Source organism: Macaca mulatta, chromosome 3, assembly GCF_049350105.2.
Source record: "Macaca mulatta isolate MMU2019108-1 chromosome 3, T2T-MMU8v2.0, whole genome shotgun sequence".
Lineage (NCBI taxonomy): Eukaryota > Metazoa > Chordata > Mammalia > Primates > Cercopithecidae > Macaca > Macaca mulatta.
This window is the reverse complement of record NC_133408.1, coordinates 167,228,007-167,242,601: the sequence shown is the minus strand read 5'-3', so window position 1 is coordinate 167,242,601 and position 14,595 is coordinate 167,228,007. Positions and strand designations below refer to the sequence as shown.

General features: G+C 37.8%; 1 protein-coding gene across 24 annotated transcripts in view; it reads left to right on the top strand.

Moving 5' to 3' along the window:
• The first annotated feature begins 303 nt into the window (after positions 1–303).
• ZNF800 (zinc finger protein 800) overlaps positions 304–14,595 on the top strand; it is a 52,480-nt gene continuing 38,188 nt past the window's right edge. For 8 of the 24 annotated variants that reach the window (XR_013415507.1, XM_077997234.1, XM_015134844.3 and 5 more), the window contains exons 1-3: positions 925–1,566; positions 2,011–2,129; positions 7,476–7,571. Coding sequence is in view for 23 of the 24 variants with exons in the window: in XM_077997234.1 (XP_077853360.1) it covers positions 2,069–2,129; positions 7,476–7,571 (157 nt within the window). In the remaining variant the exon portion in view is untranslated. Of the gene's footprint in view, positions 440–924; positions 1,818–2,010; positions 2,130–7,475; positions 7,572–14,595 lie in introns of those variants that run through there. The other 16 variants (XM_077997222.1, XM_077997240.1, XM_077997237.1 and 13 more) reach the window with 9 other exon arrangements.

Genomic DNA, 14,595 nt, shown 5'->3' with positions numbered 1-14,595 from the left:
CAGCTTAAGTTGGACCAACTGGAAAGGTTTTCAGTGGATCTTGGGGAGGATCGGAGATAAGGCGAATGGGCTTTATTCTCTTAAAATTTCCTGACAGTGGACACATATTTGCTTGATGTCACCAAGAGCAAGAATTACGTTCCAGGAGCTGGGAGGAAAACGACGGGGGCGGTTCCCTCGCCCCCAAGAAGCGGTCCTCGGTTGGCAGAATTTGACAGATGTCTGGGATCTTCGGGGATTTTCCAAGCAGGATGCGGGCGCAGAAGAGGAGGGAAAGGGCGTGAGCTCACGTGACCCAACTCCACTTTCAGGTTTGAGAAGCGGAGCTGCCGGGATAAATACCCATCTGCTACCAATAGATGCTTTCTCTCCCTTGGGCCTGATAAAACAACCCCCAAGTTCCGGGAGGCACGCTTCGAAAATTGTTGGCAAGAAAAAAGTAAGTTCAACTTTTGCCATTTAGCAATGCACTGACAGCCTTTTGGGGATCATCACTACTTACGGCTCATACATCTGCTCACCGCTTCCTAAGCCCTCTCCTAACCCTCCCCGAGTTTCAGTTCCACTGTACAGAGAACGCCGAGAGCAACAGTTTGGTGGCGGAGCAACCCGTCTCCGTGGGCGCGCACGCCGCACCGCAGACCTCACACCTCACCCTGGGCTTCGGCTCTCGGTCGGCCCGAAACTCCGGCCGCGGCCCTGGTGTCCCCTGCCCCGGTTCCCTCCCCTTGGACACGGCCCTCGCGCCCGCGGACCCGGTCGCCTCCCCATCCGCCGCAGCGGGTACAGCGCGTCGCCTCCCCAACAAGCGGGGGCGCCGACCGGGCGCATGCGCGCGGCGCTCCCGGGCGTGCCGGCCACACTCCCCCCACCCACTCGGTGAGCTTGTCACTTCCTGCCCTCGCCCCATCTCCGTCCGGGGTCAGTCAGTCGCTCCCTGTCGCTGCCGGAGAGTCTCTGCTTCCCCCTTCCTACGCGCTCCGCGGCGGTAGCTCGGGCTCTCCGGAGGAGGGAACGACAGAGAAAAAGAGAGACTGACTTAATAAAGTTTCCTGAAACAACAACTACCACCGAAAAGGCCCAAGGTGGGGGGAGACCCCCATTCTTCCCCGCCCCTCTCCTAAAGCCTGAGGGACCGTTGCAGGTGGAGCGGCGCTGGAAGGACCCGGGCTGCGGCGGCAGCCGTTGCCCCGGCGAGGGGAGCCTCAGGTCCTACCCGCTCCGGTTCCGGCTCCTTCGGTGGCGGCGGCGGCTGCTGCCGGGCGGTTCCTCCTGTCAACTGCCTCCGCCCGCGCGCCACCCGCCTAGCCACACAGCGCGGAGGACGCCGTAAGCCGCCGCCGCAGTCGCCTCGGCCCGCGGAGGGACGTGGTGAGCTGTGGCGCTTCCGCGTCAGCGCCGGCGGGGACTCTTTGGGAACGCGTCGGGCCCGAGTCCCGGTTCCCTCGCGTGGTCAGCGGAGGCTGCGCCAGGTGGGGCCCGCAGCAGCCTCCCACGCCAGGCTGTCCCCGCGGCTGCCCGGCCTGCCTTCCTTCCTTCCGCCCGCCGGCCCGCCCTAGGAGTTGAGTAAGTTGGGCGCACTTGGTTGTGGGAACGGGGTCTCCGCCAGGGAGACCCCAACGCACGTGCGTAGCGGGAGGGCGCGGCGTGAGCCCGCAGTCGGCGGGAGCGGCACCTCCGTAGTCTCAGAGCCCGGCGGTGCCCGCCGCGCTCCGCGCTCCCTCTCCGCGCGCCCGCCCGGGACGGCGAGGCCGCAGCCGCCCGCGCAGCTGGCCAGGCCTTCGCCCTGCGTTGCGCACCCGAAGCTGCGTTTCCGGGTAGGGCGATGAACCTGTGTGGGGAGTTTGGGCTGCAGGAGGGTTTGTGCGTCTTTCTGTTTTCTTTTCGAGAGGGAGGTGCGGGTCCGTGGAGGGAAAACGGATGGCTGATGATGGGAACGTATCTGGAAAATGCAACCAGTACCCCCCAGGAAGTTCAGGGCGAGTGACGGGTTTGTGCTTCTTTCAACAGCCACGCCGCAATGAAGAGCTTCTTACAGTGAAAGGAAAGTAGGTCGAGTCCACTGAAAATGCCTTTAAGGGACAAATACTGTCAGACTGACCACCATCATCACGGATGCTGTGAACCAGGTAGACCCCTCTTCATCCCCAGTTGCTTTGCCCTCCATCAGAGCCACTCTGCCTTCTCTTTCTTTTTAGTTTTTTTTTCCTCCTGCCCCAGTAGTTATTCTTAAGCAGGCTATAATATTCCCCAGCATAAGCCAGTTATGAAGCTAAAAGCTTGTACAAACAAGAGGTCTCCCCTGCTTGATCCCTTAAAAAAAGTACTGCAAGTGTCACCTTAAATCATTTCCACAAGATCAGTCGCTCAGTCTTTTTTCTTTCTCTTTCAAGGCATCCTGCGGTTAATATACTCCTATGGTCTGTAAGTGTTTAAAACTGAGGAGAAAGGAAAACGTAGAATACTAGATTTGTTGTCCTGAAATTGTTTCACTGAAACTTTAAAAATTAAAAGTTTCTTAGGCATTTTTATCAACAAGTAGTTCTGAAAGTCTAAAAGTGAGTTTAGTTTGGGTTTTAAAAGTTTGTTGAACTCATTGGGAGAATCAGGTTTTGCTAAGTGCAACCTTTAAAAAAATTTCTTGGGCAGAACATATTATATTGCAAAATAAAAGAAAAATCTCTTTATTTAGGTAGAATACATAATTATTTCCAGGGTATTTTATGGAATGAAACTTCCTTTAGTTGAATTTATCATATGAAAAAGTTGTTTTTCGGACTGTCATGAAGAGTAATAGCAAACTTTAATTTGATAAACTTGATATACTGTTGACAGTTTTTTCTACCTAGAACTTTGATATGCTTTATGGCAATCATTAAAAGGTATAACTTAAAAGGGAATCATTGAATGCATACTATCACTAAATCAAATAAAGACTGTGCTATTCTAATTAAAGGCAGATGTTTATCATTATTTTTGACCTAAAAGTTATTAGATTTTTAATGCATTTGCTTGCTTTTTGTTGGAATATTTTAACTGCACTTACGTGCTTGGATTTTTATCACAGTAGAGTTCATTTTAGGTACTTTTCTGATTAATGGAAAAAAATGTCATCAGTAGAAGGGAAGAGCTTCCTTTTAAAGAAAACTTTGCTACAGATGAGGATAAAATTCGTACTACAACCCTATCTCTACTGTACTTTGCTGAGATCAGTAATAACTTACCTCTACTAATAAAACAGGCAATCCTTGGATGGGATCCAGTTTCTATTGAACTGCTTTAACCTGTTTAACTTTCAGGACCCTTTCACATTGCATATTTTGTGTATTTGAACTGCAGATATATCACTTATGTTTTACTGATGTTGAATGGAGTTTGCTAGTTTTGAACTATACAGATGTGAATGCCATTTAAACTCATGTTCCACTGACCTTTTCGTCTAGCTTTTTTTTTCTTTTTTCTGAGAACACTTCTAATCATTGAAATTGAATTAGTTAATGAAACCGTCTTATTTAGGAAGAAATTAATTTGATCATTCATTTCTTTAACAAATTGTTATTGAACACCTATTGAGAGCCAGGCACTGTCGAAGGCAATGGGGATATCAGTGGTGAACCAGACAGATAAGGTCCTTTTTTAATAAAATGTTTGAGTGGGAAGAGATAGACATAAAGAAGTAAACAAAGAAGCTAATTTGTGATTATACCTTTTTTAGTATGTTCTGGTAATGGAAGTTTTCTGAAGACTTTAATGTCTTTTTAAAGATGTTTTCTAGACTTGAACTTTTTAATGTGTATTGAAATGTTTTTGCTTGTTTTTTTTTTTTTCTCTCCAACTAGCAGAAACTCGGATAAAATTGTATTAGTTTAAAATTTTCATCATCTTTTACTAGAAACTTTTTCCATGCAGGTTAATTTTCAGACTTATCACGTCAACAGTAGTTACTGTTTCCTTGCCTTCTTAGCTTGAAACAAACTTTCTGAGAATTTTGTTGAATGGAAGGCTAGAAGTTTGTTAACTTATAGGGTAGTTCACTGTCATTATTTTAGGGGAAGGTATATGCTGTGTGGGTAGGATATTTCCAGGACTGAAAGAAATATGTTGTAGTGTGATAGCTTTTAAAAGAGCATGTCCACAGATGGAGGGAAGATGACATAATGTTTAATAAAAATCTGTCCACATTTGGATTATGAATACTGGGTGAGTCTCCAGAGGAGATCGGTATATTCCTGATGAGGCCATTCTGCCTTGAAGAGATAGGTCAATTTATAGTGAAGGGTGGCACTATAATCCTGACGGTGTATGTATTTTCTTAGTTATGTTTTAAGATTTTATTAATAGAAATTTCCAAACCTTCAAAACTAGATGATATGAGGAACTTGATGTAACCATCACACAACTCCATCAGTTGTTGTTACATGGACAATCTCTTTTCTTCGATGTTCTTTCCTCCCCTATTCCCCCAACCACTCTCTCTACCTTCCACCTACTCTCTCTTCCCCTAGTATTTGTAAGCAAGTCCCACACATCGTAAGTAGAAGAATGTTTTAAGGGCCTTGTTTTAAGGGAGGAGAGACTCTTACAAAAGTCAGTGTTATATTCTGGGAAGTGTGTTTTTGGAAGAGTGTAAGGAAAGATGTTCTGAGGATTTGGGTTTTTTGGTTAGAGAAAGTTTTTTTTTTTTCCCTAAATGATCATGTAACCTGGGTGGGTCTGATATTGGGAGGATGATAGGATATGTAAGAAGCAATTTTATAAAGTATTAATATAATAAAGTTTTTTAGAGTTGAGAGTATGTTTTCAAGTGAAGGAAGAATTGTTTCTTTAGAGTGGGAGCTACACAGATGTGTATACCAAGTGGTTGTGTCCAGGCACAGCTAAGCTAATCCCGGGCTTATTTTGAATCTTATCTCAGGATGTGTATGTGTTCTGGTGGTAGCAGTGTTCTGAGGGTGATAGGTAAGAATATTTTGCTTTAGCTTTCAAATGAGGTGCTGTCATGTGGAAGTGGAAGTTGGTGTATTTATATAGAGGGTTTTCTGGAACACATTTGTAAATGAAGGAGCTCTAAGGAGAAGAGTCTGTTTTTCCCAGTATCCATCCCTTATTTATTTCGGTTTTTTCATTCTCCAATTCCAGAATTCTTATAACTGATAGAGGGAGACTTTGAAGCATTTAGTTTTTTATAGTTGTGTGGGTTTTCACCCTCTTTTTTGTAGTTATTTCTTTTTTGTAAGTAGTTACCAGTTGCTATAATGTACAAATAGGAGAAATCAATTTATTCAAGTATATGATACTGGTCTGTTTACAAACTTCTGTTTTCCTAAGAGGTTTAATTCTCTTTGATTTTGAAAAAAGATTTTTTAGTTTTTGGTGTCAGGAAAGCAATTGATGGATACATGTTGATGATAGTGATGGTAGAATGTTTATTGAGCACTTACTATGTCCCAGATTCTGTTTTAAGCAATTGACCTGCATTAGCTTATTTAACCCCTATACAACCCTGTAATTTAAGTACTTCGAAAATCTCTATTTTAGATCTGAGAAAAGAGAAATCAGAGAGTTTAATTTGCCCTAATTGTATCTAGTAAATGGCAGAAAAAGAATTTAAACACAGACAGTCCAGGTCTGGATTCTTATGTTCTTAATCACTGCAGTTAGTGCCAATGTCAGACATTCTCAAAATGAGTGTGTGTGTGTGTGTGTATGTTCTTAATTAATCTAAAATACACCTAAATTAATTAATTTAGAGGCAATTTTGCTGTGTTGCCCAGGCTGGAGTGCAGTGGCGTGATCACAGCTCACTGCAACCTCTCTGCCTGCCGGACTCAAGTGATCCTCCCAGCTCAGCCTCCCAAGTAACTGGGAGTACAGGCATGAGCCACCATGCCTGGCTAAGTTTTGTATTTTTTGTAGAGATGGGGTCTTGCCATTTTTCCAGACTGGTCTTGAACTGCTGGGCTCAACTAATCCTCCTGCCTCAGCCTCCCAAAGTGCTGGGATTACAGGCCTGAGCCACTGCACCAGGCCAATGTCTCTTAAAATTGGGGAAAATTTGCTTGATGAAATGAGTTGGTGCCAAAACATCATTCTTCTTGTTTGTGTACACTGAGCACTAAATTTGAAGCATAAAGGAGAATCTAAGCCTGTATCTATATACATAATACAGTAGGCTAGTTTAGCCCCCTTATCAGAAAGCTAAGTACTGTCCAAGCCTAAACTCTGAAGCAAGAGTAGCACACACTGTTGAAATCACCCTTCATTTCTCCTCACCCTAAGCAGATGGTCCTGCGTTACGATGGTCATAGTTGAGTAGAACATTATAGCATATTTTAAAAAGAGATAATTAAAATGGTCAGTTTTTCTCTATGACAACCATCTCTATTTGATAACTGATGAAGAAACCTAGTTTTCCTTTTCTTTTGCCTTTATTCATATTACTGTAATTTAGTATGTATCTATACTACAAATCTGAGAATCTTGGGAATTAGGGATAATATAAACCTCTTTATGTAAAAATGAAATTTTTAATTTTTAAAATGGAAAGATTAGTTTTACTTACTGTAAAAATGTGTCCTTTCTAAAATGCATACTTCTAAAAACCAGACTCTGAAGCAGCATTGAAGTGTGAGGCAGAAAGCAAACATCATCCCTGAAAATCCACCCTAACAGCATTTGTACATATACAGAAATATATATTAAATTTATAAATTTCTGCATGTACCTATGTATTAATGTAAATAGGATCATATTCTATAACCTGTGTTTGTTGCTTAACAATTATTGCCATGCTTTGTTGTGAATACACATAGAACTAGCTCATCCTTTCTAACAGCCATGAAAAAGTCTGTTCTATGGACATTTCATAGTTTATTTAATCTGGTCACTATTAAGAGACTTTTAAGTTGTTTGAAATTTCTCTCAATTATATACAGTGCTGCAGAGCATTACAGTGAACATTATTCTGCATCCATCATTGTGCACTTGTTCAGTTATTTCTTTAGGCAGTGATTTTTGACATTTTGCTCATAAATATCCAGAGTTATACCAGATTATCCAAAGGATTTTGGAATGGTTTATGAAGTGCGGCTAGGCCACCATTGCCTTAGAATTTTGATTAAATGTAGTGGTTCCTCTTCAAGGGGAATAAAAAGGCAAACATGAAGAATGTGTACTAAATAATACTAAAATAGTAAAGTCTTTGTATTGAAACCTAATATCTAGCTTTAAGTAGCCTTAATTTAGCTTTTAATGGAGAATAGTTTTAGTTTTTTTCTCCATTGTTTCATTTTGCCTTACAAAGATGATGGTTAATTACATGTATATCTACATATTATATATATGTGTGTGTGTGCGGGCACAAGTGTGATTATCCTTAATGTAATTGTAGAAAGCCATTGTTTCACTTTAATAGTAAATGATTTAAATAACCCTTTTTTTGTGGGGATTGGGGTGGGTGTTTGTCTTCCATGTAGTTTATATCCTGGAACCTGGAGATCCTCCTTTGTTACAGCAACCACTACAGACATCCAAATCTGGTATTCAGCAAATAATTGAGTGCTTTCGATCAGGTATGAATGTTTTAGGATGTATTTTTCAATCTTCACATAGTAGTTAAAAACTACCTAGAAGTCCTTAGAAGTAATTTTTAAAAAACATTAAAATGTATATGTTAGCTTTCTTTATAGAATATTTAAAATTTTCATATTTTAAAAAAGTGGATGTATAAATATTGACTTGATCTAGAGATTATTCTTCAGTACTATATATGGTATATTAATTTTAAAATATATTTGTTTAGTATGATTTAAAGAAATATATTATGTGGTGTATTTTCTGGTAAAGCACTTCTTAAAGATCCATTGATATCTTGTGGCATGTTTTGTGTAAACTCTCAAAAGGCAGTAAATTATTCTGGGTGTTCATGAGCTTTGGTACAGTAGATTACTTAGAGTGTCTGAGATGTCACTTGTTCTAAATTAATTACCTTATTTATGTTTATGTGATTCGCCTTCTTCTCTCTAACCCTTGAGTTTGTGGAGTTTTGGTATCTTTAATAGAGCACAAGATAGAAGAAAGACAGTATTCCCGCCCTGATAATCTTCAGATACATTTGCTTAGATTTTATTTTCGTTAGCTGATAATAAGAATTAGCTTTATAATAAATATAATTGTGTAATTGCAATCCAGTGTTTTAAAATAAGTGTTACTTAAAACATGTAAAATGATTGGGAACTGTTAGCACCCCTATGTTATCAGTAAGATGTTAGGTTGCTGTGATTCCTATAATCCACTTGGCCACCCCTTGTATATTTGGCTTCTCTGACATTGCAGACTATTCATTCAAATGTGAACAAGCAAATAAATATGACTGATGAACACTTAGAGGATTAGAATACCTCGTCATTATTTTAAATCTTAACTACCTTAATGAAAAATTTCTCAGGTTCAAAGGAAAAAATGATTCATATGTAACTACTTGTTTTGTATTCATGAGAAATTTTTTGAGATGCTTGTTTCTAAATTGTTATAAAGGGGGAATCATATATTTGCTTTACTTTAGGATTCTAAGAAATAGAATCTAAATTAAAACATTTATTTTTTTCTCTGACTCTCCAAAAGATCCATTTCTTAGACTTTTCATCTGTAGTACTCATGGCATTGCTTTTATCTATATTTAATTTAGGAAGTATTGAGTGTATACCAAGTGCCTATCCTTATATTGGATGGTGGTACAAACTGTTTTAGGGATTTTTTTGTTGTTTGATTTTTACTTTTGATAATTAATTGCACTCGACTAACAGATAATTTATAGGTCAAATTTTGTTGTGATAAGTTCAATTAAAATAGAATTTTACTTATTAGGGACAGTATTTATATTTCTGGCATAACAGAAAAAATAGTATATCTGTTTGTTTTAGCTACTTTTAGAATAGAGTTTTAAAGGGTTTTTTTGGTTCTTTCTCATACCATGGAAATGAGAGCAATAGCTTTTCATATTTAGTAATATTACTTGTTATAGGTTTATTTTTAAAAATTCTTAATTTGGAATTAATGAAGTTATACTGTGTTAGTTTATTATAGTGTTTTTTTATTAAGAAGTTAGAATTAGTTAAGTCATAAGTGCTTTGACTTGTTAAAAAACTGTCTTTTGACAAGAACCTGTACCCAAAATCTGTGGGGGTACAGAATTAAAAAAGATTTTTGGAGTCTTTTTTAGAAGGCAGATATTTAAAAATTAAATTAATTATTTTCTTATTGTGTTGTGATCATATCTGTTCTCTGTTTTTTGTCGTATTTTTACTCTCTTAGCTAAAGAAGTGAGGCAGTGAAACAGGTAATTTGAAATGGTGCAATTCCAAAGCCATTTTATGTTGATGTTTTGAATTGCATTCCTTTTAAAATGATATCAGCAAATTTGCCTTTTGAGTTATATTTTATTCAGGCAAATTCTGAAAATACTATTATTTTAATTTTCTGAGTACACAACAGTTTAAGTTAGAGGTGATTTAGAAATATGCTGAGTGGTACAAAGAAACTAATTTTGGATTAAAAAATTATTTTACTTCATTACTGTATCCTGTAACTAAGTAATTTTAATATCTTCAAGATAGTAATCTGTTGCATTTCTGGTTAATCTAATGTGTACTATGGTAGCCTTTCTGTAGCACTAAGGCATTTAAGTTGATACTAAAACCTTGGGAGAATGGTACGGAAATCTGGACTGTATGACTTGGGGACAAAGATCCCTTCTAGCTCTGAGGCTCTGTTCTTCCTATTCCACTCTACTCCCATGTACACCCTCAATGACTCATCTATTTCTAGACTCTTTCCATTACAATTAGGTCACATACATTGCATTTAAAGAACTATCCTGGTGGTGCTATATATCTTTGACAGATATTTGAAGATAGAACCCTGAAGTCCATGCTTTTGCTCTTGTTAACCTATAGAGTATAAATCAGTTAAGTCATAACAGGGTATAAATCAGGTTGAACAGTAGTAACATGTTAGGTTATCTACCTTTATCTTCAAGCTCAGATAGTTATCTTCAGCTGCTGTATCATCTGCTTTTATGTCTCACCTTCTGCCTACACTGGGCTGTCTATGACCAGGTATTAATTCCTATGCAAGCTAGAAGTTCATAAAAGGTTCTGTCTTATGAAGGAGTTGACTCATTTTTAATGTCCACCACTCCATGTGTGCTATACTGACTGCTTGACCAGTTTTAACTCATCCTGTTTGCCTGATACTTCAGCTTTTGCTTTGAACTGTTTTCTTGGATTGAAATGACAAATTCTTACGGACTTCTGGTATCCCTTTATTAGTCTGCTTAACTTGCAAATTTAAATTAAATGGGTTTTTCTTTTTATAATAAGTAATACATGTCTGTGATTTTAAATAGTAAAGTACAGAAGGGTATAGAGGAAAAAATAAGTTTCTATACTATTCTGTTCTTCAGTTCCCCTTTGCTCAGGCAACACTGCTACATGGTTTATGTGTCTTCTTCCAGAGACCTTTTGTACATATACAAACATACATCCCTCATTTTCTTCTTAACACGAATGGTAGCTGACTCTGCATACTCTTGTGTACCTTTGCTTTATTAACTGTAGAGTCAACTATTGTTGGTATCAGTCAATAGATAGATCCCTCATTTTTTAGGAAGCCTGTGTGTTTTGCAGCTGCAGTTTTTCCTCTTGGAAATTCCTGATGATTGGCTGACTTGAGGCCTGCTGTTTGCTCGGAACCACTGGTTTCTTGTACTACCTTGACTGTGCCTTACCCTTGGTGTAGTCTTGCTTTAGCTGTGTTGTCCTGCTAGGATCATGTTTGTAATTTGGTGTCTTCAAATTTCCCTCCTCTCTATAACACTTTCAGTTTATCTTCCTTCCTCTTTGACCTCTCTCCCCAAACCAAAACAAAATTTTAAATAGCAGATAAAAAGTGTACTACCTTTACATGTCTATTAAATGTCTTTTATGTGTTTATTAAATTGGTTTAGTTGAGTTCAGTATTCTTTCAGAATCTCTTAGTTGTCTGCTAGAGGCAAAGGAACTATGGAATGCCCCTATGGTTAGACAGAGAAAAATGAGGGGAAAAGAGAAGGATAATAATTTTGTATGGTGTTCAAGACTGGTCTTTAATATGAAGCTGACATCTTCTTTTTAAATTCTTGAAATATATAATATTGTAAGAAGAGAAATGTATAATTTGTAGAAAAAAGATTCTACATGTAGAATATGTTAGAGCAATACATGCGGGGAACTCTTTTTTTGACTCAGGGAGGAATAAATTGTAGCTTTAATAGTATGGTAATGAAAAATGAGAATTAGCTTCATGTGATGTTTGCTGTCATTGTCTTTCTAAATTTGGGTTTGGTCATTTAACTTAGGCTTTTTTTTTTCCTCCTTAAAACAACTTTAATTGCAATTGGTTTAATCTCTGACTGAATGGTGATGCTTCAGTCCTGATTCTGAAGGCAAAGCGTAGGGTGGACATGATTTTTCTGAGGTACATAGGAGAATGCAATACTTATGATGGCTTTTTCTTTTTTTGTTGTTACATAGCAGTTATAGGAAATTTAAAATGGGACTAGTTTTTTTTTTTTTTTTTAATAAGAAAAAAGTAGATTTGGTTTTCCTTACATTCATATTCAAAGCATGTCATCTGGTGTTACGTTCCCAAGACAACAGCTGTTTATATTGGTCTGTGAGTTTCTCAGCGGGGGTAAGACTGTATCTTTCATATTTCCAGTGAGTAACAGTGAACCTGGTATTTAATATGTGCTCAGTAAGTGTTTGTTAGATTAAACTAAAAGATTCCCAAAGTAGGTGCCGCCATAAGATAATTTTATTCTACTTATAAGTTTATTGTGGTATGTGGCAGTGCTGTGTAATGAACACATATATATATATTTTAACCAACCCTTATAGGTGATAGTTTTAGGACAAAACTTTCAATTTCTTAAGTTTTCTTTGTATCTTTGAATCCTTATGTTAAGGATGATCAATAAGAAATTTCCTTCAGGAGTTGTGATGAGGAACGTACATTTATTTGCTTGTAGTGTTTGGATGATATTGTAATTAAGTGGTCATCCTAAAGAAGATTGAATTTATGTTTGAGCCAATAGTAAGCAAGCAGTATTCCATTTAAGAAACATTCTTGTCATCACTTAAAATGGGCATTGACCAAAATGTCAGTGCATTAAGAAAATGAAACTTTATCTTTGTCTAGCATAGAAGAGTTAGAATTAATATTGTCATATTGTAATGTGACTGCCACCCAACCTAATGTAAAATTGAATACTGATTCCTTTTGAAAACATGTTTTAAACATTTTCATCAGTACATGCAGTGCACTTGCTATTAAAGAATAACACAAGATAAACCCTTGATGAAGTTTAAGTAGTTTTTATTGAGCACCTATTATGTGTGAAAATCTGGAATATATATAGTCATTAATCTTTAGCTATCAAAAGCCTTTCCTTTGGAGGGCTGGATGTTTGAAACGTACTGATCTATGTAAGCAGTAAATGGTGATTTCTAAGATAATTTAAAACCCTAAGGCAAGAAAGAGAGCAATATAGGAAAAGAAGAAGGAAGTCAGCATGGCTGTCTGTTTCTCAGCATCAAGAGCTGTGGAGGAACTTTATGTTGCTGTCTAGATGACCGTGTCTGTTGTCTCAGGTGACAGGAAGTTTTAGCTATTGACAGAGGCACTTACAGTTGGCTGTGTCCAATTGTAAGTGAGCAGAGCAATCAGAAAATTGTAGCTGACTTTGAATAAAGTCATTCCGTCTCCATGGGAAAAAATAACAAAATCTTAAATGGTGACTGAAGCTAAGGGAAAAACTTTTATTATCTGTTTGTGGACTGAGACATACCTTATTTTTCTCATTTGTTAAATATGTAAGTGGAATTAGAAAAGTTTTAAAGTCTCATTTTTGACTCCTCAGTTAACATAGATTTAAAAAATCTTATTTTTAGAGAAGGTTTTTTTTATACATAGAGCTCTGTAGTATTTCGTTTAGCAAATGTCAGTCATACATTATCCTGAGGGCTGGGGTGATGGTGAGCATCAGAGTTATCTTCTCTGTTCTAATCTTCCAGTTTAATGGGGATATGGAAAAGTAATTAATTACAAAATTGTGGATAAGCTAGTATAGGTGTCTAGTGTGCTATGAGAGTGTAGGTGAAGGATTTTTAACCAACAACAACAACAACAACAACAAAAACAAGAAGTTGATTATTGAAGGCTTCCTGGAGGAAGTGACATCTATACTGGGATCTGAAGGATTATTAGAAGTGAATTAGATCAGGAAAGTGGGAGAACGTTATAGTCAGAGAGGATAAAACATAGGTGAAGGCCTGAAAAGTGAGGGAAAGGGAACATTTGGTGTATCTGTGGACCTGAAAGAAATCTGGACTGCTTGGATCAACAATAACACACTTTGTCTCCCTCTCCCTCTCTCTCTCTCTCTCTGTGTGTGTGTGTGGAGAGGGGGTGGCGGGGGTAAGGGGAAGCATTTGTGATTGATAATTAAGATTGATTAGTTAAGGTTAGAGGCAAACACTTTTTTTTGGATGTTTATTGAGAATAAATATACAATCCCTACTGAATATAACTAACTGTATAATTAGGACTAGCTAAGAAACTGATCGCCTCTTTATTTTTCTGTGATTGAAAACCTGGTAGGCAAAGTGATATGTCTGATTTAGGGATGTAGTCTTATATTTTACACTTGACTATTTTTTATGTATAACCTTATGTTGTTTACAGACTGATTACTTTATGCTTTAAATCTCCAGCCATGTACATGTATCCTATTTAAATCTTAAGTTGAATTCTTAAGTTAAACCTAGTTCACATGTTTTGGCGTTCCTCTTCAATCTTTTTTGACTATCCTTAAAAGCAGAACTGAATCTGTTTTATGGGTCCAGCAGGTTTTGTAGTTTAGAATCAGTGTACAAAAGTTTCCTGTTTTCTTCCCACTGCTACTACACTCACCTACACTTCCTGAGAACTATATATAGGTCAGTTAGAGAGGCTGAGCCAAGGCATTTTCTAAAATCAGTCTACCTCTCATAGTTTGTCACTCACTTATGAAGTTAACTATGAACTAAAGATATTAGCAGTCCGTTGCCAGGATATTTTGTAATGTGAAATGGACTTCAGAAATATATATATGAGAATTTACTTTTATGTAAAGAAAAACACTCAGGCTATTCTCTGAATCTTTTTAAATTTATGTTTTCAGATTTTGTGGTAATAAGGACTAGTGGAGTAAACATAGATTTGGATTTGGGAAATGGTAGAAATTATTTTATTCTATACATTTTTTCCAGTAGAAACTCAAGTATATAATTTCCCTGGGATTTAGGTTCATATTTTCTTTAATAATTCTTCAACTTAGGTTTGGTTAGGTTTGTTCTATTTTACAACATGAGTAAACCAAAGTACAAAGATTATACAGCTTTTTAAGGTCACAGAAGTAGATAATATCAGATTTGGAATCTCTCAAGACTTAGTAAAGTTGTGATAACCTGGTAACTTTTTTGCAGTAGAATTTTGAATGCTTGGATCAACAATAAT